The sequence below is a fragment of the Lissotriton vulgaris genome, chromosome 8 (assembly GCF_964263255.1).
Source record: "Lissotriton vulgaris chromosome 8, aLisVul1.2, whole genome shotgun sequence".
Classification (NCBI taxonomy): Eukaryota; Metazoa; Chordata; class Amphibia; order Caudata; family Salamandridae; genus Lissotriton; species Lissotriton vulgaris.
In genome coordinates, this window is record NC_141696.1 from 128,709,412 (window position 1) to 128,736,737 (window position 27,326).

The window sequence follows — 27,326 nt, forward strand, 5'->3', positions numbered from 1 at the left end:
CCTGCCGCTTGCAGAGCCTCTAACACTTTCCGCAGGTGGACCAGGTGATCCTCCCAGGTGGAGCTAAAGACAGCAATATCGTCAAGATACGCCGCACAGAAGTCATCCAGCCCAGTAAGGACTTGATTCACCAACCTTTGGAAGGTGGCAGGTGCATTTTTCAGACCAAAGGGCATCACCACGAACTGATAATGCCCACCAGGGGTTGAAAATGCGGTCTTAGGCTTGGCGTCCTCAGCTAACCTGATTTGCCAATACCCAGCTGTCAGGTCAAACGTACTTAAGTAGTTGGCCGAAGCCAATCTATCGATAAGCTCGTCTGCCCTTGGTATTGGGTGGGCGTCAGTCTTAGTGACTGCATTGAGACCCCTGTAGTCTACGCAGAACCTCATCTCTTTCTTACCGCCCGGGGTGTGAGGTTTCGGCACTAGAACTACGGGACTAGCCCAAGGGCTGTCCGAGGGTTCAATGACTCCCAGCTCCAACATTTTCTGCACTTCACTCTTGATGCAGTCTCTAACGTGATCAGGCTGCCGGTAGATTTTACTCTTAACGGGCAAGCTGTCACCAGTGTCAACCTCATGGGTGCACCAATTGGTCTGACTGGGTGTTAGAGAAAACATATGTCTGAACGACTGAAGAACCTGTTTACAGTCGCTCTGTTGATGTTCGGAGAGGCTGCCACAAAAGACAACACCATCTACCGATCCATCGTCAGGATTCTGAGTGAGCAGGTCGGGGAGAGGGTCACTCTCCTCTTCCTGTCCCTCATCTAGGGCCATGAGCAAACTCATGTCCTTCCTGTCGACATATGCCTTGAGCCTGTTGACATGAAGCACCCTGTGGGGGCTCCGGGGAGTTCCCAGGTCGACCAGGTAGGTGACCTCTCCCTTTTTCTCCAGGATGGTGTAGGGCCCGGACCATTTGTCCTTGAGTGCTGCTGGGGCCACTGGCTCCAACACCCACACCTTCTGTCCGGGCTGATAAACAGTCAAGACAGCCTTTTGGTCATGCCAAGCTTTTTGGAGTTCTTGGCTGGCCTTAAGGTTTTCAGATGCCTTCTCCATGTATTCAGCCATCCGCGAGCGGAGGCCAAGCACATAGTCCACTATGTTGGCTGCAGGCTTTTTGAGAGGTCTCTCCCATCCTTCCTTCACCAAACACAGGGGTCCTCTTACAGGATGTCCGTACAAAAGTTCAAAAGGGCTGTAGCCAACCCCCTTCTGTGGGACTTCTCTGTAGGCGAACAAGAGGCAGGGGATCAGGACGTCCCATCTACGCCGAAGCTTTTCCGGTAGTCCATGAATCATCCCTTTCAGGGTCCTGTTGAATCTCTCAACAAGCCCATTGCATTGTGGATGATAGGGTGTAGTGAACTTGTAGTTGACACCACATTCCTTCCACATAGCAGTTAAGTAGCTCGACATGAAGTTTGCACCTCTGTCGGAGACGACCTCCTTAGGGAAGCCCACTCTGGAGAATACTCCAACTAGGGCTCTTGCCACAACAGGCGCTGTAGTGGTCCTAAGGGGAATAGCTTCAGGATACCTGGTGGCATGATCCACTACCACCAGTATAAACTTGTGCCCTGATGCTGTTGGTGGTTCCATGGGACCGACGATGTCGATCCCCACCCGTTCAAAGGGCACCCCCACCACAGGCATTGGTATAAGGGGGGCCTTTGTCGTGCCACCTCACTTACCACTGGCTTGGCAAGTGACACAGGAGCGGCAAAACTCCTTGGTATCTTCGTTCATATGAGGCCAGTGAAAGTGTGAGACAAGCCTGTCCCACGTCTTCGTCTGGCCTAAGTGACCTGCTAAGGGAATCTCGTGGGCCAAGGTAAGTAGGAAACCACGCTGAGACAAGGGTACAACCAGCCTCCTGGTCATGCCAGGCTTGGGGTCTCTTGACTCAGTGTACAGGAGTCCGTCTTCCCAGTATACCTTGTGGGTACCTGTGGCGTTCCCAGCAGCCTCAGCAGCAGCCTGCTGTCTGAGGGGTTCAAGAGAAGGGCAGTCTAACTGGTCCTTCCCCAGGTCTTCCCTTGAGGGTCCCCCTGAACCCAAGAATTCAACTTGATCAAGTTCGAACTCCCTAGGCTCAGTTTCCCTCAATTCTTGTAGGTCAGCCTCCTCTGAGACTTGATCCACGACCTGGGGCAAGGGGGAAGGCGCAGCCTTAACCCTACTGCTCTTTTTCTTGGGAGGTGTCTGGTCCGTTGTTCCAGGATCCAGCACCTGTTCAGTGGGGCATTTCCTGACCTGTGACCTGGTCACAGCGAACACATGTGCTGGCAAACCTAACATTTCCATGTGAGTCCGGTGCTCCACTTCTGACCATTGTGATGACTCCAAATCATTGCCCAACAAACAATCCACTGGGAGGTCTGAACTAACTACAACCTTCTTTTGGCCAGTTACCCCTCCCCAGGAGAAAGCTACAATTGCCATACTGTGATTGGTAGTGACATTGCTTGCATTGGTCACCAGGAATTCTGTACCTGGCATGATCTGTCCAGGGTCCACAAAGTTAGGCGTCACCATGGTGACGCTGGCACAAGTGTCCCTATAGGCCTGAGCCATCTTTCCATTTATGAAAGGCGTCTGTCTGTATTTGCCCAAAGTATTGGGACTTATGTCAGGGGACACGTCCACGTCCCCTGTACTGACAAGGACAGCCTGAGTGAGTGTGCCAACTAAGTTGTCACGCCCCTCAGAACCCAGGGTTAACCCTACTAAACCCTTGGGAGGCGCACTACCACTGCTGACTGTACTAGGGGGCACAGGTGCCTTAGGGGCTGCAGTGGCAGGAGTCTGCCCTCCTCCTTTCTTGGTGCACTCACTAAACCAGTGAGATTTACTTTTACAGTACTGGCACCATCTTTTGGATTGGCCTTCTTTCTTCTTTTGGGGAGCCTGACCCCCACCCTCTTTGGGTTGTTGGGGACCTGTCGAAGACTTCTGGTCATTTTGTTCCCCCTTTGAATCTTTACCCTTCTGGTCTGCTTTCTTCTGACCACCTTGATTCTGGCCCTGGTTCTGTTTAACTCTCGTACGAACCCATCTGTCTGCCTTCTTTCCCAATTCTTGGGGAGAGGTCAGATCCGAGTCGACAAGATGCTGATGCAACAACTGGTTCTGACAATTGTTTAAAATTTGTTCTCTCATCATCAAATTATACAATCCTTTGTAATCAGTAACCTTACTGCCCAGCAACCAGCCCTCAAAAGCCTTAGTGGCACAATCGACAAAGTCAGACCAGTCTTGAGACTGCGTTTTCTGGGTATCCCTGAACAGCACCCTGTACTGCTCAGTGGTTAGGCCGAACCCTTCAACGAGTGTATTTTTCAAGACTTGGTAATCGTTAGCATCCTCCACCCTTGTGGTGAGGAGCTTGTCTCTTCCTTTACCTTCAAAGGAGAGCCACAAGATAGCTGCCCACTGACTCTGGGGAACACCTTGCACAGTGCAGGCCCTCTCCAAAGCAGTAATCCATTTGTGGATGTCGTCCCCTTGTTTAAAGGGGGGCACTATCTTCCCAAGGTGTTTCGTATCAAAACTCCTTTCCCTATTGCTAGGTACAATGCTGCCACCAGTGGGGACTACCCCACTTAACTGTTGCTCTCTAGCAAAGGCAAGCCTTTCTTTGGCCAGGGCAAGTTCTTCCCTTTCAATCCTCAGATTAGCTGCCCTTTCCTTAGCTTCGTACACTCTCCTCTGAGGGGACGTCATCCCTCTTTGAGAAGAGTTGTGAGAGCCATTGGTTTGAAGGGATCTGCCAGAGTCTCTCGACAGAGATCGGGCTCGTCCATTCCCAATGTTAAGCTGACCTGACAGTAGCGCTGGGGGTCCCCCAGTACCACTATCATGTTTGCTTAAGTTGGACCGGGTTAGTCTGACGACTTCTACCTGTCCCTTATCTGCCTCATCCCCAGAGGGATCCTCATCCTCATCATCCTCCACATCTTCGTTCTCAGTTGCGAGGTGGATGAGGTCAGGATCGTCTCTGGTTCCCTCGAGGGGAGGCATGTCTCCTTCTGGATTAGAAGAGCTGGGAAGGGTCTCAGCTTTTCTGGCATCATAAGTCTCCAAGAGACCAATCAGAAAGGACGTTGTGGGGTTAGACCCCTGCTTGATCTTCCTGGAGTGACACACTTGTCTTAACTCCTTGAAGCTCAGCACAGTATATCTCGAAGGGATGACCTGTGGAGGGTCAACTGACACAAGGGGAGACTCAGAGTTTCCTCCTTTGTCCGACATACTGTTTCTAGTGTGGTGTAAGTGATGCACCTACCTACACTATGTGTTTACCTACTGTTCCCTTGCTAGGAGTTGCAGCCAAGGTGTGCTAAGCCTTGAGGAGCTGCAACAGCTGGTTCAGTAGAACTCAGAGTATTCTAAGCTTTAGTTATATGTACTAACAGTACTTATGTGATCTTTCAACAAGATATTCTTAGGATACGTGTGGTAAAACAACAGCAAGCTCAAATCCCAACCGCTGCTCACCAATGTGAGAAGTTGGCCCGATATGCAGCGTTCGCTATTCTAGCGACCGCTATGTATCGTTCCAAACGACCCTTATGGTGATTGGTTGTAAGTCAACCTATAGACCAGCTATCCTAGTAGCGTGGATACGAGCAGTCTAAGGCTAAAGACTCGAGAGGGCGCGTTAAGCCAGCTGTTTACCACACATGTACCCCTTGAACACCAAGTGAAAGGACACCACACAAGTGTTATGAAAATAAACAGTATATTTATTAAGAATCACAACAGCCCTGTACTCTTTATGAGGACAGGGTACTAAGCACAAACCAAATCTCTTAGGAAAATACTTCAAGTGCACAATTAAAACAAGTGTCCGAGGACACGGAAAGTTTAAGGTCTCGGGCGGACCCGATAAGGCAAGTCGGAAGCGAGGGACTCGGGACCCTAGAGTAAAGAGGCTATGCAGGCACCGAAATGCCGAGTTACCTAGCCACGAGGGCTGCGGCTGCACAAGTCTTACAGGCGTCGGGGTCTTCGCTGACGAGCCAGGAGCCGGAAGAAAAGGAGTTGCTGGCCGGCGACCAGTGATGAATAGTTCGTAGAGATCCAAGCCTGGATCAGAGATTGATGATACCTGAAAGCAGAGGGGACCAAGTTCGTACTACTAGCCAGTAGTCAGAGGGTACCAGGAAGGCACCGGTTGGCCGTCACCTCGGCCAGGTGAGTGGGCGACGCTAGGCTCTGCAGTCTCACGGACCAGGAGGCGTTGTCGGCGACCAGGATGGAGGTGCGAGCTGTCCCACGAAGGATGATGCTGTCGGCGTTGCTGGGCCCAGGATGGGGCAACAAGCCTTGGCAGGTCTCAGGGCCACATGGTGGGCCTAAGATGGCGTCGTGAGTGGACCAGGAGGGTCCGGGGTGCTTCTCGCAAAGATGGAAGCAAGGGCCAGTCTGGAGCAACCAGACCAGCAGTGTTGATTGTCGGATGTCGTCACAGAAGGGCACAAGCCAGCGGCTAGTGACCAGACAACGTGCTGAGCAGCGAGCAGAAGGGCCCCACGCAGATCGTGGAGATGCTGGGAGACTGCACTTCGGTGCTGGAGCGGCTCAGGGTCGGGGCTTCTCGGACCCCAGAGCACTCACCAGAGAATTGCTTCGATGGTCGTGCTGGTTAAGAGCGTGCAGGTTCTGATGATGGCCGGTCCCTCGAGGTCTCGTCGCACCCACAGATCACAGCTGAGCTGATGACGTGGGTAGAGGTCAGAGGTGCCAGGGAAGCCGGTTCTCGTCGAGCTGGGCCGTCGGATTCCTTGAGGAAGGACTTACAGCAAACCGCAGAGTTCTTAGATGGTGCCCGCTGATGCAGGGTGACTACTCCTTAGTCACAAGGGAGAAATCTTGAGAAGAGTCTTGAAGTCCTTTCGTAGAAAGTATTCTTGATTCAAAGATGATCTAATTTGGAAGGGTCCCCGCTCCGGCCTTTATTCTAAAGAAAGGGGTGGGTACATGACTAGGTCCTGCCCTAAGGGTGGGACCAGGAAGGGGGGTAGTTACACCCCTCTCCCCTGCCGGACTTTCCCCAGGCCAGGGCTGGTGCCCCTGGAACTGGTTCTAACCGGCAGATGCGTAGTGAGCACCGGGGTGCCACTCCGCAGTCACCTTCTCGCAAAAGCCCTACCTACCCAGAATACACAAACCCTGTCTGGGACGGTGCGAACACCGCCCTCGACAGGAAACCCTTTGTCCAAGCTCTCCTCGCTGGAAGGACTCCCAGCAGCAGGAGGTCAGACTCGTGTCTGTGGTGGCAGCATCCATTTGGTGGAGCTGAGGCTTTAGTTAACTTTAACCGGGGTTCACAGTTACGTACATGTCGTGTCCCTCTAGAAGGGCGGAATGCTAACCTCGTCGCCAGAGTTGGTGAGAGGGCAGCATCCCGATTTGTATGACACCTTACTCGACATGTCTTGGTAACGCGACACCGAAGTTACCGATGTGGTACGCGTTATCATGGAACAGCCATTGGGTCTTGATTCCGCAAGCTGCAACCGGGCTCGGCTCGGGCCAGAACCTAGTTCACACGAGCCCACGCACTCTGCCTTCAGGATTGTCAAGGCCTGCCATAGGAGTGACTGATAGGAACTCGGGTGTCCATTGTATGGTTAGATATAGAGCTACTATACCTAAAGCAAAGGGTGATTACACGACTTTGCCCCAGCTGTCATGCAGCCAGTTGTGTCAAATTTAGGAGGCCAGCCAGGGGTGGCATAATACATGCTGCAGCCCCTGGCGGCCCTGGGTACACCTATGCCCTGCGTTACGGGGTCTGATAAGGTGGCCCAGTACCAATTGGTAAATGCACCTAGGGTACATATCGTAATTTAGAAAGAGAACAGCCAGGCTGTGGGTCTGATTGGCAGGCCCACAGCCAGAGAAAGTCGTAAACCAGTGAAACAAAAGCAAAAAATCTGGGTGATCATAGGATTGCAGACCCTACTCTCCTACAGTTACCGAAAGTAAGTAACTTGTGCAATATGAAAGTTCTCTCGTAGGTGATCTCCATTGATAGTTGTAAGCACTGAATAGTCCCGCCCACATGTGGGGATCCCAGGGAGGCCTGCAGAGTCATTTAAGGGCCATTTAAAAGAGACATATATTATGCAGCATATGGGAGAAGGCTACAATGGCCAAATTATTATCTTGTAAGGGGGCCAGAGAAATAGATATGTATATAATTTCAGGATGTTTTGGTAAAAACAGCATAAATGCTTTCCACAAATTCTTTTTTGACAGAGTATTGAGATGAAGGAAAACAGAACACTGTAGCCCCATAGGCTGTCATTATATGAGTTGCAAACAAAGACTATGCCTTAAAGAACCTAGAGACCATAAGTATCACATTGTGCTCAGCAGGTGGCAGTTGCTTCAGTTCTTTTTGAGGTGATGCGTCTTTAATGAAATGTAGGTACATCTGCTTACTCCACCGCGGAGGAGGGCGGGGGTAGCTTATGGCTTCAGTTGAGATTCCCCTACAAGAGCATTGGAGTTACAGGTAAGAAACTGTTCTTTCTTTCGTTGGGATCTCCACTGATAGTCATAAGCACTGAACAGAGTAGCAATCCCACCCATGCCAACAGCTGTGGATAAGACAGAGGAATGAGAAAGGTAGCCATTCAAGTAAATCGGTTTCTGAGGGAGGCCTGTCCTACTTGAGCATCTCTAGTGTCTGACACCAGGCAGTAGTGCTTGGTCAATGTGAGAACTGATCTCCATGTAACTGCTTTGCAAATATCCTCTATATAGATATTTCTCATTAAAGTAGCAGTAGTTGCTTTACCTCTAGTGGAGTGTGCTTTTGGTTTAGCTGATAGTGTCTTGCTAGTTGCTTGATAGCACAGCAGTATACAGGAAACTATCCATAGGGAAATGGATTACTTGGAAGTGGCTAGCCCTGTATAGACCGGACCATAGTTGATAAACAATTGGTTTGATCGTCCGATGTCATGGGTCTTATCTAGATAACACCTCAAGACTGTCCTCACATCTAGAGAATGAAGGGTCTTTTCAGCTGGAGCAGAGCGATTCTGAAAGAATGTTGGTCTAATTAACGTGGAAATCTGAAATAACCTTAGGGAAGAATTTTGGGTGAGTTTGCATGACTACTTTGTTAGAGTGAAAGACTGTGCATGGTTTGTGAGAACATAATGCTTGGATCTCACTAATCATGTGGACTGAAGTTATTGCTACAAGGAAATCTTTTTTACCAAGAAAGATGTTGCAGGGATGCCTTGTGAATGGGCTCGAAAGGATCCTCCATAAGATGTGAAAAGACTATGTTTAGCTCCCAGGGAGGTGAAGGACACCTAATGAGAGGAAAAGCTTCTTCAGCCCTTTTTTAAAAAAAATCCTTGATCACGGGGACTTTGAAAAAAGAGGTTTGTGAAGAACATTCTCTATAGGCAGTAAGGGCTGCCAAGTGAATCTTTATGGAAGAGGATTGCAAGCCAGATTTTGCCAAGTATAGACAAATTACATCTTCCTAGAAATTTGTAGGATCCATGTTCTTAGAAGAGGACCAGATGCAAAATCTCTTCCACTTGAAGGCATATGCGGAATATGTTGAAGGCCGCTTAGCTTCTTTGAGAATGTCAGTGCAGTCTTGTGGCAGAATCAAGTATCCGTACTTCACTAGCTCAGGGGTCATGCAACCAAATTCAAGGAGGAGAGATTGGAGTAAACCATCTGAACTCTGAGCTTATTTTGTGGGCAGTTCTGGCCTGCATGGCAGCTTGAGATGTTGATGCTCTGACCGGTAAAAGATCTGTGAACCACCACTGACGTGGCCACTCCTGAGCTAATGGGATTATTTTGGCGCTCGAGTGGGACAGCTTGATAAGGACTGACTGAAACAGGGGAATTGGCGGGAAGGCATAAAGAAATTTGCCAGAACAGTTGATCAACTAAGAAGATCTATTAATATAAATAAGAATATATATTGTGAAAAAGTGCTCTGGGATCTCCACATATGGACGGGACTATTGAGTGCTCATGATTTCAATGGAGATTCGCCTATGAGAGAAGTGGAGGTACGGGTAAGAAACTTTCCTTGCCACTCCTGTATTTCTTTATTAGGTACTCTACCTTGCCTTTCTAATTTGCTCTAAAACACCTAAAATGGGAATATTCAAGAAATATGCATATACAGTTAGCAAAGATAGAAAAGACTGTGCCCTCTTTGCACTTTCATAGATATGAAGTTGCACGTTTCATGGCAGATTCAAATGGGCATTTAAGAGTGAATCCTGTAGTACTACTTCCTTGGCTCATAAATGCTTTTGTCAATCCAAACTTTAGACCTTGATACAAGATTTTGCATGTGCAACTTCTGCCCTAGTGATCTATATTTTATAAGCTAGCAAGACGTTACTCTCTTCATAGCTAATGCAGGAAAATGTTTCCCCGTAGGCTCAATGAGGCTAGCACCTATGACATCATATCTCTTGATGGAGCTCTGTGCTACCTGTCCTGAAGGCGACAGAAAATTTGGTTTGGTATACAACAAGAGGAATTGTTCATTATTAATTGCTGCACCAGAACCACCTGAAAAAATAAATTTTCATGAGGGCTGACTTTATTGTAGACATGAGAGAGTAGCTCTGCATGCCCCAGGAACAGGTTTCTTACATGGTGTTTCCTGTGATAGATGTACAGTGGAATGCTTCACTTTTGTCTCCTCCAGTGAAGAGGTGGTTTTCCTACTTACGGGTCTCACTCACCTCCTCACTGCTCTGTAGGTGCTGTATCATGCGCCTCCTCAAAAGCTTTCTTTGAGATAATAAGTACACATAGAAGACATAATAGCAGGCCCCTGGGTCTAATTTAATAATAGAGTTGTTGAGGTATCCCTTTCTTAGGACGATTCCCTTCACCCACCCAGAGGTGGCATGCTTCATCATAGGGGATCCCCTCGCACTACGAATCTAGTTGTAGTGTGGGCTACAACCCCCACTCTGAGAGGGCGGAGCTCTGGGATGTTTTGATAGAGATGATGAGGTATATTAAACCTTTGGATGAGCAGGGTGTGGGGAGGGGTGAGTGAATAGGTGAAAGTGATTAAAACAAACTCTATGATATGCTGGACAATTTTAGTGTTGCATACATAGGCCAGGATTAAAAGATACAGCTAGGACAGAAGGAGATTCAATCAGACAAATCATTAGGAAGGTCGACATGTTTCAGCCTGACGCTCCCCGTAGGGATGCAGTGGCTTTCATCAGGACCAACAGAGGGTACAACAATGAAGTGCCAGTGACCACTTGGATTGCCTTGAAATAGTGGAACAAATGTGTATGTCAAACCACTATGTGGAGTGCTATGTCACTCAGACTTGGGTTGTACTGGTCAGCAAGCTACCCAAAGTGTCAGGTGAGCACATAGATACCTAGAACCTCGGTATGACAGACTCCAGATGAGAACCAATACCTTACTCAGCGAAACACTGTCTCAACGTAGCCTGAACCCTGTCTAAGTACAAGTGTCTTGTCTCAACAAGCCACAACGTGGCGAAGCATAACTTGTAAGACCAACTCCATGAGACGCTGACCGATAATGAGCACTTCATAAGTGCAGTCAGTCAGTGGTTGGCTGAATAAATAAAGAACTCTCTTTTAGGAACATGCTACATTTATAACACAAGTTTCCGGTTCACTGAGGTCTTTGAATTTAGACCAGGAGAATGGAAAATGTGTTGATATTCCATACCTGGGTAAGGCATTATCCCTAGATCTCAAATGTACAATGCGCTCCTTTCTGGAAACAAATCTTTTCTTGGACTTCTGGATGGAAGAAGTGTATAAACACATGCAAAACAAACAAAATTACACTTTTGTACGAATCTAGCCACCATTCTAAAACCTTGAAGATGAGCCTCTATATGGTTAGTTTTTTTTTTAGCATTACAAACTGCCACTGGAAAGAGGACGCTTGTCGAAGTGATCAAGAAACTGATAGAGGACCAGGCGAAGCACTCACTTAAGAGACTGATTTCCCCACAAATTAACCTCGAAGACACTACAGTGACCAATGTCACAAGGGAAATGTTGAAACAAAAATGGCACATGCTTGACACACCAACAATGGATCTAAAACAACCCTTTGTTTTTGCACTTATAATTAGCAATAATCTCAATTTCAGTTCAGTAAGGATACAAATGTAAGTTATGAAAGTTCGAAATGAGACACAGTGACAGTATATTCACTTGAATGGCAAATAATTGTGGCACCTCTGTGCTAGAGGAAACAACAATTCAACTATGCTGGTGTGAGCCTAGGAAGCAGAGCATCTAATTTTCTCAGGGCACAAAATCATAAAACAAATAACAAGTTGAAAATTAGAAGAGCAGGGGACATGGGACAATTCTAAAAAAAACAATAATTCACCAAGTTAGAGGCTAATTGGATATGTTAGTTTCGTGCTACTTTTCAGATTTGGTAAATGCTCTCCTGCTCAAGGTGTTGGCTTCTTTTGTCCAGGCATCTTGCCTTTGGAACAAGTTACATTTACACTTGCAAACTCAGCCTGGCTATCTAAAATGTGGCCTTATCCTATCCTTATTAACAAGTTCATTACCACCAGAAGATGTCCACAAGCAATAAAAGGCCAGATAAATATTACATACATATATATGCCTTCAATCGAACAGAGAAGCAGCAATAACTAGAGTGGCATAAAGGCATATATACATACCTGGACAACACGCTAGAGCAGCAGAGGTCTAGCGGCGTCACCTATGCTAGGTGCTAAGATGCAACTGTTGAGTTATTGGGAAAACAGGGTCTGCCAGCTGCTTCTTAATGAAGAGTAGGAACCCTGCGGTTTGAGAAAGGTTGGAAAGCTGTTCCATTGCTGTGTGCTTTCTGTGGAGAATTCATGCTGGACCCTTCATTGAACTAGTAGCACCTTCCCAGACAAAAGGACCAATCTGGGCAGTCGATAAATGTGAATTTTCTCCTCCAAGCAAAACAACCAGTGCAACCCCATGCCTCCATTTTCATGCTGGGTTATTAGGCTATGGCCCGGCGATACTTCACACAAAATCATTATTAAATGTTAAGTCTTTTGTTAGACCATTTTTTTGACGTAAGGCAGAAAAGACAATAGAGAAATGTATAAAGAAAGTAAAGTACCTAGTGGTTGCTCTGTGTAGGGTTTAGCTTTCTTCATACTTGATAGTATATCTTCTAATACTTCTGCTTTGTTCTTTTGAAGAGGAATGGATGGTCCTTTCCCAACCTAAAACCAAACCAAAGTGGAAAATATGACCGATTGCATTTGTAATGTGAAACATATGCAACTACTTTATATGAAACCGGTTACACCCTAAGTGAATATGTGCCAAAAAATATAAAATGCGCAATAATCACAGTTTAAGTGGCAATCTATATAGTTATAGAAATTAAATGCAATATTAAGTTTAAAATGCCCAGCAATACCTATATGCAAATCTGGTTCAGAAGTTGCCTTGACTTTTAAGAAACCAAGCAAATTATCGGAGGTGTACTATAGAAGTGTAGCGTACAATATCACATGTGGTCGAAGGGAACACTGCATCTTACATATCCATGTGAGGTGCTTCGATTACCTTTTCAGAAAGGTAGGGCACAAATATAGCAAAGACAATTGGCTCTGGCTCACTGCACGTTTTATCCCTGGGTGGAACATTCTGTGTTTGCATTTTGTGGAAGTTGATGCTCAGGCACACTGAGCAGGAGATCCTCATCAATTCACATGTACGGATGCTACCCTAGTAGCTCACTGTTACTTTTTCTACCCCCTAACCATATTGGTGCTCTTGCCGCCACCAAACATTCAAATAGTTACTACTAAACTGGACATTTGTTTGAGCCCACCATCCATTATTGCATAAATTTGCTCCTTATCTGGAATGGTGGAGTAGGTAAATAAATGATGGACAGGAATGCAGTCCTGAGTAATTACCAGCGATAAGGCAAAATCATTAATTCCACTCATCAATTTTGTTTTTCTTAGCTAATTATTGACGCAGCGCTTCATCACAGAAGTGACATTCAATCAAATCGGAAGGGAACCCACTCCATATCATGCATTGATTCAATCTGTAGGAAACATATGACATGAAATCTATCTTGGTCTAACCTCACTACCACCACCACTCAACCAGGCCTGTGCCCGCTATTTCGCTATCTCAAACAGTGACACACGGAGAAGGAGCGTCTTACTTATTTAGACACTGTGAAGTGCTTCATGTCTCCATGTGGTTACTTCAGAGCTCTGACAGAAAGAAGTCCAGCATGATGGTTATATGGAATAGTTGGTGCCATCAGGTTGGGTAGGTCATGTAGTGTTGTTCCTATATTCCCAATAGGCTCTGTGCATTGGAATAATATATCCTATAGATTTGACGTAGGACTTATTTGTCAATAGGTCTCTATCGAATATACTAAACTTAATTGTGGCTGCCAGCTAACTCAGAGGTCACTAGAAACGTTCTCGAATTCACAAGAAGGGATTAGTTTCTGACAACCGCATAAACATGACAACTTTGTTTCCCAAGAATAAGAATATATCTTTCAGAGTCACGGTAACAATAACAATAGATAACTATTTTACTCAAGTCAAGCTTTGTTTCTACATAGTTGCAGAGCAATAGAGAGACAGGCGTTTTTAATAAAAGGTTTATTGAACAGTCTTCTTTCTCATGCAAGAGAAGTGAACTGCTACAATCGTTAGACAGAATGCAAAGTATAATGCGTACAGCGAGAATAGTATTATAAAATAATAGTGTAACAGCATGGTATGGTTTCTAAGCCATAAAATACATACATAAATAACATAGACTAAAATACTCAACTGGTGCTTCTAAAATACGCCTACCCCAATGTACCTAACCTAAGTCTAGTACGAGGGAAGAAGTAAGTATTGTTTAGCATAGGTTTAGTTTTTTGCCAAGAATCTACCAAAGGTTTCTCTAGGTTCTAATCGGCTCCAGACCTTAGAATTAAGGAGGACTGGTATCTCTTTCTTGGGACTCGATTTCCCAAAACCCCACAAGGGGAGTCAGAAACACTGGAGCTGGATTCTCTCGAGAGAGGAGGGCAGCTTCCTGATCAGTGCGTCACATGGAGAGTCGGCTTCCTTCGGCACTTGCTGTAGCGAGCTGCGTTGGGCAAGTAGGCTGTCGATCTGCTCCGAACCACCATAGCAAGTGAAGGCATATTTATACCTTGAAGGTGTTTAGGAATGCCATGTTTGACGTAAAGTCGGGCATATGAACTTCATAAATGAACCCCTGGGGATTAATATTCAAGCAAGGGGAAATCCCTAACGGCTTAAGCTGGTTTACCAAGAAATCGTTGTGACGTTTGGTGAACGGATGAAGGAGCCATGCCTGTATTTGGGTAGCATGGGCTATGCCTAAATAAGGGCTTGATTTCTATGCCTATATAAGGGCAACGTGAATTGTACCTATATAAGGGCATGAATCGGGAAAGTTCAATCGGAACCTAAAACGCCACACAACAGTAACTGAGTGCAATACTTTTCAGAGCCAACCTTGTCCTGTGTTGAGTTACACTGACAGCAATCTTAAGTAGTTCAGGAGTTTCATGGACTTGATTTAGTTGTATTCAGCTTTCAGGTAGGAGTTAAGGGCATAAATAAATGATCAACGAATGTTGAAGCACTCAGTGTTCTGTAAAATACCCCTCAAACACCAAAAGGCCCCTTGGTGTCATGCTTCATCATCGGGGTCCTCGCATCCCTCTATCGGGATGTGGCGTGCTGCGACCTGCGGCTACCCGGGAGCACTTATAGAATTGACTATGTGTGGTGTGCGGTGTGTGGGGTATGTTGTTATAAGTGAGTGGTGGGATGTGGTGAAAGATTAAAAAGTACCTGGCACATGAGTGTAAAAGAAAAGATTTTATTCCAAACTCTGGCTGGTACTGTTAAAAAAAGTGCAGTGTGAGGTCGAACCTGTTGATTTATGGAACAGGACCTCTGGTGTGCGTTGTCGACATGTTTCGGAGACAAGCTCCTTCTTCAGGACGGGGGCACAACCTCCCCACCTTACTCACGTCTAGTTTTAATAAAAAATGTGTATTTACAAAAAAGTGAAAAATATAGGCTAAGTGTGCCTACAGCGGTCTGCTACAAGTACAATGACTTGTGAAGCTTGCTTGCGGGCTTCATGAGCAGAAAATAGACGTCAGGGGTGTTGCTTGATGTGCAATATTACCAGGACGCATTGGTCACCGTCTTACCCCTAACGCTGCTCCGCTGCTTTCACTTTTTTGTAAATACAAATTTTTTATTAAAACTAGACGTGAGTAAGGTGGGGAGGTTGTGCCCCCGTCCTGAAGAAGGAGCTTGTCTCTGAAACATGTCGACAACGCACACCAGAGGTCCTGTTCCATAAATCAACAGGTTCGACCTCACACTGCACTTCTTTTAACAGTACCAGCCAGAGTTCGGAATAATTTTTTTTCTTTTACACTCATGTGCCAGGTACTTTTTAATCTTTCACCACATCCCACCACTCACTTATAACAACATACCCCACACACCGCACACCACACATAGTCAATTCTATAAGTGCTCCCGCGTAGCCGCAGGTCGCAGCACGCCACATCCCGATAGAGGGATGCGAGGACCCCGATGATGAAGCATGACACCAAGGGGCCTTTTGGTGTGTGAGGGGTATTTTACAGAACACTGAGTGCTTTAACATTCGTTGATCACTCCTCCCCCTTCCTTCCTTTGAGTTGGATTCTCTATGTTTATTTAAGTATCATTGTGGAGCAAAAATCCAACCCTCTGCTCTACCTCCCTCTTGTGTTTTTTGACAGGAGTTAAGGGCATGCCATAGTTCATACCATGAAGCCTTCAGTAATATGCCTCTGTGTTTACTGTGTAGAAAGACATGTGGTTGATCAGGTAGGCAGACAAACAGTGAAAGTCTCTGTTTAGGGCATGAGAGAAATAATTTTCTGCATGTATTTAAGCCCTTTGTCCCAGTAAGCTTTTTGGATGGTGCATAAGCACGTCAACCTAACCCTGGTGTCAACTACGAGGGTGCTTTGATGGCAAGTGTGATAATAGTCCAGCGTACTGCGGTCAAGGCCTATTTTGGCTGCTCAGTTCTGGAGTCTTTGGAGCCTGGTAGAGAGTTAATTGGGGAGACCAGGTAAATGACGGTGCAGTAGTCAGAGTATCAGAACACATGCTCTTGTCATCTAGATTCTGTTATTTGAATCTATAACTAATATATGTCTCTTACATATATATCGTCACTGAAGGTAAGTAGCTTGTTCATCTGAAAGAGACTATTAGTTATAGATTCCTTACCTTAGAATAGATACCCCAGCAATACCAACCTCAGAGGTGGGTCTGCAAACTAAGTTCACATCATAAAGTCCTGGAGAACTGAACGGCCAAATAAGCTGTCTCTCCGGACTGGACTATCCAGGCAGTAGTGAACGTGTGTAGTGATGCCCACGTGGCTGCCTGGCAGATGTCACCGAGAGGGACTTCATGTCACAAAGCAGTAGTGGCTGCCGTCGCCCTGGTGGAAAGGGTGCTCAGTCCTACTGGAGGCTCCTTTTTCACCAAGGAATAACCAATCCTAATGCAAAGGAAGACCCATCAAGAGATGGTCCGTTTTTGCACAGTCCAACCTTTCTTGGCGCCCACATAGCCTACAAAGAGTTGATCGTCCACCCGCAATTGTTTTGTTCGATACAGATAAAATGATAATGCACATTTTGGATCTAGATGGTGGAGTCTTTCCTCCTCCTTGGAAGAATGCGGGTGCAGGAACAAGATGGGCAAAGTGATGATCTGTCCTATGGGGAAAGAGGTAACCACTTTGGGTAGAAAAGAAGACTTAGTTCGAAGGGCAACCTTGTCCGGAAGAAGAGCAAGGAAAGGAGGTTTCGAAGATAGAGCCTACAGCTCACTCACCCTGAGAGTAGAGGTGATGGCAGCCAGAAAAGCAGTCTTTAAAGTCAAGAGTCTGCAAGGACAATTATGTAGTAGCTCAAAGGGAGCACACAAGGTAAGTCAAGACCAGAATCAAGTCCCACTGAGGCATTACGAAAGGAGTAGGAGGAAAGAGGTGAGTAATGCCCTTAAGAAACCTATTTACAATAGGGGACTTGAAAAGAGAAGGCTGATCAGGAAGGCGAAGAAAGGCCGAAATTGCCTGTAAGGGTGCCCAGAGCAGAGTACTGTTGGGCTAAAGAAAGTATAAATAGGAAAACCTTAGAAGAGGGGCAGAAAGGGGATCCACACTTTCACCGCCCACCATGCCACAAATTAGTTCCATCTACAGGCGTATACTGTCTTAGTAGAGGGACGCCTGACTGCCAAGATGACATTACAAACTTTAGGAGGAAGGTCGAAAGCTGTCAACTGTCGCCGCTCAGTCTCCACGCATGCAACAGAAGATCCTCCCGAAGAGGTAGTCTGATCGGAGGATCGGTAGCCATGTTCAAGAGCTCGGGATACCAGGCTCTTCGTGCCCAGTCCGGAGCCACAAGAATGACTTGGGCCCGGTTGCTCTTGATCTTCTTCAGCACTCTGGGCAGAAGTGGTATAGGTGGAAAGGCCTATAGAAGACCCCAATTCCACTCGCGACGAAAAGCGTTGCAGAGCGAGTGCCGCCTTGGTAATTCCAACATGCAGAACTGCTGACATTGAGCGTTCTCTTTGGTGGCAAACAGATCTAACCAAGGCTCTCCCCACTGCTGAAAGAGACCTTCCACCACCTCAGAGAGAAGATGCCATTTGTGATCCATCATGCACCGGCGGCTAAGTTTGTCGGCCCTGGTGTTCAGCGAACCTGCCAGATGTTGAACCATCAGAGACATGCCCTGATGTTCAAGCCACTTTCAAAGGTGAAGAGCCTCTTGACATAAGGTCCACAACCCCACCCCGCCCTGTATGTTGCAATACCACATGGCAGTGGTGTTATCCGTGAACACCTGCACTACCCTATCTTTGACAGAAGGAAGGAATGCCTTCAGTGCGAGACGAATCACCCGGAGCTCCAGAAGGTTGATGTGTGGAGCCCGGACTCCGCCGGAGACCAGAGGCCTCTGACCTCCGCCTCTCCCATGTGGCCGCCCCATCCCAGGAGTGACACATCTGTCACCACTGTGAACTCTGTTTGGGGAAGGGAATGGGATCTGCTGTTGACTCAATGCTGGTCCGTTAGCCACCACTGCAATTGGTGTGCAGTGCCCTCCGAGATCTGGACGCAATCTGAAAGATTCCCCTGATGCTGCGCCCACTGGATCTTCAGGTCCCACTGCAGAGCCCGCATATGCCACCTGGCATGATCCACCAGCAACGATCCAGGAGGCTATGAGGCCCAGCAACCTCCAGGTCATTCTCACCAAAATCTAAGATAGGGGCTGAAACATCGGTATCATAGCCCGAATATCCCGGACTCGCTGCTCGGGAGGATAAACCTGAAACTGCGCTGTATCCAGACCTGCTCCGATGAAAGGGAGCTTCTGAGAGGGAATCAGGTGTGACTTCGGCACGTTGGTAGTGAACCCCAGCGAGTGCCATAGGTACGGCGTAGTCTGGAGGTGGAAGACAACAGCCTTGGGCGAGTTCGCCTTCAACAGCCAGTAGTCCAGATAGGGGAAGACCCTATCTGTGGAGATGAGCTGCGACCACCCTCAAAACTTTACTGAGCACCCGAGGGACACTGGTAAGGCCAAAGGGGAGCACGGTAAACTGAAAATGCTCATGGCGTACCGTGAACCGTAGATAACGCCTGTGGGCTGGCAGGATGGGGACATAGAAATAGGCGTCCTGCAAGTCCAACACTACCATCCACTCTCCAGGGTCGAGAGCAGAAATGACCTGAGCTAATATCAACATTTTGAACTTGGTTGATGTCCCTGAGATCCAAGATAGGATGCAGGCCTTTATCCTTGTTGGGTACCAGGAAGTAGTGGGAATAACAACCACGACCTACTTCTGGCACAGGGACTCGCTCGATAGCTCCCTTGGCCAAGAGAGCTGTAACTTCCTGATGGAGAAGGGCCAAGTGATCCCCCGAAATGCGATGGAGTGTTGGTGGCATGGAGGGAGGGGTAGTATTGGAGGGGAGGGAGTAGCCCCTTTGGACTATCTGCAAAACCCGCCTGTCTGACATAATGTTGTACCAGTGGGGGAGGTGATGGCAGATCCTGCCGCCCACTGGCAAGTGGTGGCCCTGAAAAGTTGGACTAGGAAGGTTTGGAGGCAGCTGCAAGGGGGCAATTGTGGACTGAACCGCCCTCTGGCCCCCGGACCCACAAAGTTGGGTCCCACTCCCTGGCAGCGCAGAGGCTGGGTGGCTTGTGCGGCCCTGTGGCTCTGGGTGGAACGTGGTGGGGCACCCCTTCCGTGGCCATGAAAGGGGTGAGAGGCAGGCTGCATGGCCCAAAGACATGCCCGTAGCCCTAGAGTCCTTAAAGCGCTTGAGCGCGTTGTCCGCCTTGTTGCCAAACAGGCGACGGCCATCAAAGGGCATGACCAAAAGGGTAGATTGGACATCCCCAGAGAAGACAGAGGTTCTCAGCCAGGCTTAGTGCCTCGGGCTACCGACCTGGAAATCGTCCTACCCAGCGAGTCGGCGGTATCCAGCCCCTCACCGGAAGGTGATCTTTGCATTGTCTTTACCCTCAGCAACTGCACAGGCGAGCACAGCCTGGGCCTCCTCGGGGCACTGTGGCAGCACTTGCGCAACCGTGTCCCACACTGAATGTGTGTAACGGCCCAAGAGACATGCAGTGTTCACTGACCACAGTCCTAAGCTGGCGGAAGAAAACATCTTCTTCCCAAGATGGTCCAGTTTCTTGGATTCCCTATCTTGAGGAGGTGTAAGGAAAGCGCTTCCATTCGAGGATGAGGTTTGGACCACTAAGCTCTCATGGGTAGAGTGTTGGGAGAGGAAAAGAGGGTCGCACGGGGCCGGGCGGTGGCGTCAGCCAATCATCCTATCCACAGAAACCCCTGTGCTGGGCTAGGACCAGGAGCCCAGAAGGACATCAGTAAGGACCTCATTTAAAGGCAGCAAGGGCTCCGAAGATGAGGCTGCCTGCTGAAGCGCCTCAGTCAGGAGGATAGTCCTGACCGCCACCTTAGGAAGAACAAAGCCCAAGGCCTCAGCTGCCCTATGCAACACCACAGGGTAGAAAGCTGCCCCCTATGTAGCCACGGTAGGGAGAGAAAGCATGCCACGGTCTGGGGAGGTATCCAGAACACTGGCATCACCACACTCCTCTTACCAATCCGGCTCTTCAAGCTGGTCTGCTAAAGGGTCAACAGACCCCTCCCAGCACTCCTCACCCTCCTCTGGCTGCCACTCAGGGCGCAAAGGAATGCCAGGGAAGAACAGCTGCACAAAAGTGCCCGACGGCGGTCTGGCTCCATGTCCATGTCGAGATGGAGGCCAGGGGCACGACCGGTGTCGGACGCTGAGGCGCCCTTAGAGGAATCTGCACCGGGGAAGGTACCGTGAGGTTGTCTGGCATCGTTCTGGATCCAGGCCTGAATCATTGGGGGCCCTGTGGCACCGAGGTCAGAGCTGCCGGCATTGAAGGCCTAGAGCCCCCAGCCGAGACCCCAGGGCCCGAAGACGCGCTGGCAGAGTCTGGCTTCCCAAAGCCAAAATGGAGGGCTTTGTAAAATGCACGAAGCTGGGCAGGGGACACTCCGGCTCCCGGCAAAGGGAGGGACGCGCAGAGCTGTCCCAGCAGGCTCCGAGGATAGAGCCGGAGAACGACGACCCTTCCGTGTCCCGCGTCGCGTCGCCCGACGGACGAGGAGAAGGAGAAGAGCGATGATACTTCTTTGCCTTCTTCTTGTGCTTCGACTTACCAGGAGACAAAGACTTCGATGACGAAGGGTGCTGGTGGCTCCACTACCGGTCCCGCGACCTTCCCTCGACTGAGACCTCGAACGGCGCAGAGCTGACTGCCGGGCCTCCAAAAGCTTTCGGGACCACTCCCACAAAGACTTTGGATTCAGAGCCCGGCATTTGGAGCACGACTTTGGGTCGCGCTCCAGGCCCCAAAAGCACACAAGGTGCAGATCGGTGACCAAAATCAGCTTGGGACAGGAGTCACAAGGTTTGAAACCGGGTCAACGACTTGGCATCCCTCGTCCACCAGGAGTCATAAAGACTTCAAAAAAGATGTCAACACAGTCGTAAAAAGTTAGTAAAAAAGTTACTAAGGGTACTGCTCTCTCCGGATCTGCCCTGGCTGGCGTGGAAAAAGAAAGAACTGACCTCAGCGTGCAGGGGTGGCGTCTAAGCAGATACCGCAACATCATCCTGGGGATAACGACGCCGGCAACTAACGTGGAGTCTACCTACGCCACTTACTGATGTGCAGGGAGACCGCTGAGAAAAAAAAATCCAGATCCAGCCTGACGCCTGGGGACAATTCTAAGGTAAGGAATCTATAACTAATAGTCTCTTTCAGATAAGTGGTTCAGCTGAACTTCATGGTGAAGGTAACTAGCTTTGTGGAGCCCTTCCTGGCAATAATCTCCAGCCTGGCCCCTCGGGTGGATTTTGGGAAACAAAAAAAAGGGGACTAAGGACCAGATGTATGAATATCTAGTCGCAAAATATTGGTTGCAAATTGCAAACTATGTACTAATAGGTTGATTTCTAAAAATCTGAATCGTTGTGTGTCACAATCTGACTCGCCTCATAAATATTAATGTGATGCGTTGCAAATTGTGGCTCAGTGCGACTGGACACCATCACGGGATTGATGGCCTGTTGGGGCCAGCTGACCACCATGACTGTGAGTGCTGGTCAATGAAGTAAACTTTATTTTTTAAATGCAGCCTTATGTCCTTGATGGAAACTGGACTGTGATTCGAAAAATTAAAAGTTTACTTTTTTTTGTTTAAGATTTGGCCCCCTGGTTTAAGGGCAATAGGTCCCTGTGGACCCCTTCCCTTTTGTGAAGACATTACCACCTCCATTGAGGTGTCACTTAATATATCAATGTTTGGTGATCTGGTTTTGGTCACAAAACAATGATACTTTAGATATTGATTTGTTATTTAGGAGTATTCCTACAACACCCCCCTTCCAGATACTGAATCAGAATCCAGTTTAAGGAGTCGGATGAGCTTTTTCAACTCCTTAAAAGGGATTAGTAAATAAAACAAAATGTTTTTCACTGTTGTAACTGCTGAATTGGAGTGTTTGCAACCATTAAAACGTTTAGTACATCTGGCCCTTACTCAGAGGGTAAAATCTTGGCAAGGGGTGAGGAGACCTCATTGACTATGAAATCCAGCTTTGACCCATTTATGCTTTAGGAGCAAAAACCAACCACTTCAGTGGGAGCTCGATGATATATTCACCTCTGAGGTACCTTAGCTTGGAGCGTGCCCCACTGGAAGACTTTGAGTGTCAAAAAGCAGACTTGGTCCCAAGGTAAATACTTTACCTTTATTATTATTATTATTATTATTATTATTATTAAATTTGTAAGGCGCGGCAGCTACCCAAGAAGGGTTTCCCGGCACCGGAGCTAATCAGAACAATGTAGCGCAGCTTATTAGGTTACTGGTTGAAAAGCCAAGTCTTAAGGGATTTGCGAAATAGTGTGTATGCCGTTTCATTTGGAATGGCTATGGGAAGTGAGTTCCATAGTGAGGGACAGAGGCATGCAAACGATCTGCCTCCCATCCAAGATAATTTGATTCTGGGCAACGAGAATTTCTCGAGTGGATGAGCGAAGGCACCGGGAAGGCACATAGGGATGACCGGAGACTGCAGATATTGGGGGGCAACTCCGGTTTTCATTTTAAACATGTAACTCAGGGCTTTGAACTTGATTCGGTTCTCAACCCTGAACCAGTGTAGGTCCCGCAGATGATTAGAGACGGAGGTGGCTCTAGGGGCATTGCAGAGATCTGCGTGCGACCAACTAAGTGTATCCGACTTCACTAATCCTCGAGGAGACATTGGACATAAACCTATCTCATTAGAATTCCTATATTCCACAGGAAAATTAATTTTTATTTCACACCGGGTGCTGGTTTTGTTTCTGCTAATTTAACATTTTGCTACATATGTTAAGCAATTTGTAGTGTGCTTCCTGACCGGGTTCTCTTCTTGGTGAAACCTCTCAATTGTACCAGAAATGTTGAGCTTGAGGCTTGGCAACAGTCTAGGAGCCACAATACCGAGTAACTCAAAGCCACGCAGGGGGAAGAGGTCCCTACGCACGCACCAGTTGCAGGAGAAACTGCAGGAGGGCTGCCTGTGCGTAGGCTTCGTTATGACCAAGATTCAGCTGAACATTTCACAAAGCTGCTATTATAATGAAGTCCCCGGTGAACAGGTAAGGCTTGAAATACAGATGGAGTTAGACGGAAATTGATTAAAATTCATGGATAATTAAGAAAATGTAATCTATATTCTAGCTTTAGATGAAAGAATGAGAATGACTGTAATAATAATAATAAATGATGAACTAAAGGAATGTTGATAAAGATTTTTGTTGATTGAAGTTGGACAGCAAATGTCAAGAAAATGGTCTCAAGTGTACATATTAGAAATGCATAACAATATTGTGGTGCGGGGACTGTTGCTGAGCCTCTAGCTCGAAAATTTATGGCTGTTCCTTCATTTCCCCCATAAGCACATCAACAGTATTTCCATAGGTTGTTTGCACTCATACTGCAGCACCACTTGTTTATGAACATAGTTACAAAACATGAGGTTACCAAATGTGAGGAGGTGGTATCCAATGCCGTATTCTTCTATCGCTGACCATGTCATCTAGTGGAATGCCATCTTGAAATGTTACAGCTGTAAGACTTTTCGGACTAAGGACATGTGGTTCTACTCTTAGACTGGTGGGGTCGGATCGTCCCCTAGCTTGGAGCCCTGTATGACCCAGAAGCTTGCCTCCACGTCCATTGGGTGATAAGGGTCAAGTTAGTCAAACCAAGGTTCCTAGCTGATGTTTAGTGGGGAATTCAGTTATGCAGGTAGCCAGGGCCTTTATTACAATATGCCTTGTATAATCATTTAAAACAGACTGGTCATGGTTTTACCTTCCTAGTACTAGGAACTGTTATTGTTCAATTGAGGCAGAGTAACTTTTACTGGCCTCTGATTTATCATGTGCCTGAGCCACTGGCTACCCCCCTGAATAATTTTTCAGATGATGCGGATCTAAGTGCTATTAGCATACACTTGGGGATGCACATGGTGACAATGGTAGCATGTATGCCAGGAGGACCCTCTAAAGGTTTGAACAATAGTAGAAATAAAGAGGACCACTGGGAGATGCTGCATGTACCCTTTCATATAGTGGATTCATCAGATCCAATGTGCACTTTGTGTTTTTTAATAAGGGGCTCATCTCTGTTAAGACTAGTTCTCTATTGACCACTCAGTGCATCTTTCCAATAGGGTCTTATGGCACAAAGTATTGTAGCCTGCAGAGAGATCAAGCGCATCCTTTCCTTCATCTGGGGTGGTGAAGACAACTTCCCTACACTTCGCAAGACAAGACTCTGCTCTCTAAAAAAAGCACAAACTCAGATTGATAGAGCGTTTAGTGCTGATAACCGATTCTGCAGGGTTTCTCCCAGAATTTTTTTTTTAACAGGGTTGTTTTTCAGTTGCATGCTTTTTTTAGCAAACCCTTTCCTTGGAGACAAATGCATTTACCAGACGTGTGATGATGTAGATCATGAGCGAGGGAAAGAAGTGTTTTATGCTGCGAAGTATGACATGGCTCAACCTCCAAGGTGGGGTTTTATTTTTTGGGCTCTGAGTGACATCTGGTCTATGCTCACCTGTGTGAAAAGAGGAGGGAGGCATGGCTTAGGTGAAGGCAGTGGAGGGGTAAGCTGTCTGTTGTGGAATGGGAGATACAGCATCTCATATGTTTGTTATTTTGTTCTAGCAATGCTGCAGAGAGGCAACTGGAGGGGTGATTTTGTTTGACTGGGGACATCATTGATGTGTTTGTACGTATAAGTCTTTATGATTCATTTGACGACTCTGTGGGGTAGCCCCTGCAGTGGCTCTTGCACAGTGCCTTCTAGTTTTCTAGTGAACCACTGATTGGTGGTTTTTCAGCACACTCATGTTTTCTTAATTTGAGGTGCATCATTTTGCTGGGGGCATCAGTATGCTGTGTTCCAGTTTGTCAGTAAAAGCACTGGGTCGTTAGATTCTGGAGGTCAGATGTGATTGTGTATTTAAGTAGCTTTGAAATTAGCCTTGCAACTTTCATTCTACAACTGCTCTCAATAGGCTAGGTATGTGGTGTGGAGTCGGTGAGAAGTAAATGAAGGTGATTAATGAATAATCCAACCACACCTGCAGAACACCATGATATTCATGCATTCAGTATTTTGTGTGACCTACTACACGTGTACATTTGTGGGCTCTTTGGCACATCTAAGATTCAGTGAGTCCCAGCGAGGGTTTAGAGTCCGGTTGGACATCCTAACATTGAAACCACAATTAAATAATATTTTCTGAGCTGAGGTCTGTAGATATCTTCCAGGAATGTGAGCTCCTAGCCTGCAGTGTGGTATGCTTCAGTTGTGAAGAAATAACTGGTTATGTTTATTGTGCATACAGTGTCATTCTCGAAGCATGAGGTGCCTGGTGTTTCTGTGCGGGTGAGTTCAGTAAAGTACATAGGGTCACATTTTCTAAACTGTCACGCAATGCAGGGCAGCAAACAAAGTTGCTGCACTGCGTTGCATGAAAGGTATAGAGCAGAAATGTTCCATATTTATAAAGATATGGGGAATCTCTGCTCTCTTCTTGCATTGGCGCAGTCTGTGCTGCCTAGTATCAAAGCAGGTACACTTGCGCCATAGTGCAAGGCGCCTGTGTCACCGCCAGGATTGTTTGTGCAGAACGTGACACCTTTTTGCACGAAACAATTGTTAAAGTCAGTTTCCTCTTTCTATGCATGCAGCAAATTGCAGTACACATGAAAAGAGGAAAAAATTAGGAAAAGTGAAGATATTTCTCCTCGTTACGCCTCACTTGGGAAGGCATAGCATTTTGCAGCATTTCCAGGTTTAGAAGTCTTTGTAAATCTGGGAATGCCCCAAAGTTCATGGGTGGATACATGGAAACGCCCAAGCTCCACCCATGTAGTGCCTCTCACATTGAAATGTATTGTAATGTAGTGCACGGCGCTGCCTTGCATTATATTTATTTATGAAACCACGCACATAGGGCCTTGGTAACTTTGCAAATATTACTGAAGCATTTGTGTTGTTCTTGCGTAGCCTTTCTTCACAGATGTGAGCCATAATATATAAAGCACCTCATCGACAGTGGCGGCTCGTCCACTAATGCGGAGGAGTGTCGCCCCACTGCTTTTCTGCAGTGTAGAAAAAAGGAAAAATAAAATAACTAAATGTAATCATTTTATTTGTTCCTGCTGTGGCAGCTTTGCGGGGCTGCTTTGCTCACGGAGCAGGTGGAGGAGAGGTGGCACTCTATAAGTGCGCATGAATGTTTGGCCGGCTGTCTTGGGCCGCCCAAATAGTCATGCACACCTTGCATGTTATCCACCCAGGCAGAATATGCCCAGGCTCCCAGTCCCCGTCTGAGCGCCGAACCACGGCGCTCAGACCAATCACAACTCTGCATTGCAGCATTGTGATTGGCTTAGGGGAGCCTGGGTGCTTCTTGTGTCCGACCCGACAGGAGATATGGCGAAGGAGAGACGCAGCGAGAAGAGTTTTTTTTTTTTACATCCCTCCTCTCCCCACGCCCTGCTACCCCCAAACCATGCCAGCCGCCACTGCTCTGTTCTTTTCTAACTTGGAGCTTAGGCTTAGTATGGGAAAAATCCTTTTATACGCGGTCATTACACCACGCACCATTACTACACATGTGTTACAACGCATGTGCTGTAATAACGCGTAGCTTTTAGTATGCCTGTTATTACTTCGCATGCGCTGTTACAACGCATGCGTAGTATTATCGGAGTCGAGGAGGCAGCAATGACGACTACGAGGAGGCAGCGATGACGGCTATGGGCACCCACTGAGGAGATACAGGTAAGAGGGACTGTTTAATTTTGTAGGGTTTGTGTTTGAGGAGGAGTGTTTTTAGTTTAAGGGTGGTGTTGTGGGTCGTGTAGGGTAGTGTTTGTGTGTAGGTACCGGAGTGGGGGATGGGGTAGAGTCAGGCAGGGGTTAGTGTTTTAGGGATTAGTGTAGTGTTGTGATGTTTGTGTAGTGTAGGGTAGTATCGGGAGATCGTGCAGGGTAATGTTTAA

General features: G+C 47.2%; 1 protein-coding gene across 1 annotated transcript in view; it reads right to left on the reverse strand.

Annotated features, from left to right (window-relative positions):
- XRRA1 (X-ray radiation resistance associated 1) overlaps window positions 1-27,326 on the reverse strand; it is a 364,268-nt gene that overhangs the window by 18,396 nt on the left and 318,546 nt on the right. The window contains exon 17 of the mRNA XM_086933240.1: window positions 12,171-12,276. Coding sequence (XP_086789366.1) covers window positions 12,171-12,276 — 106 coding nt within the window. The remainder of the gene's footprint in view (window positions 1-12,170; window positions 12,277-27,326) is intronic.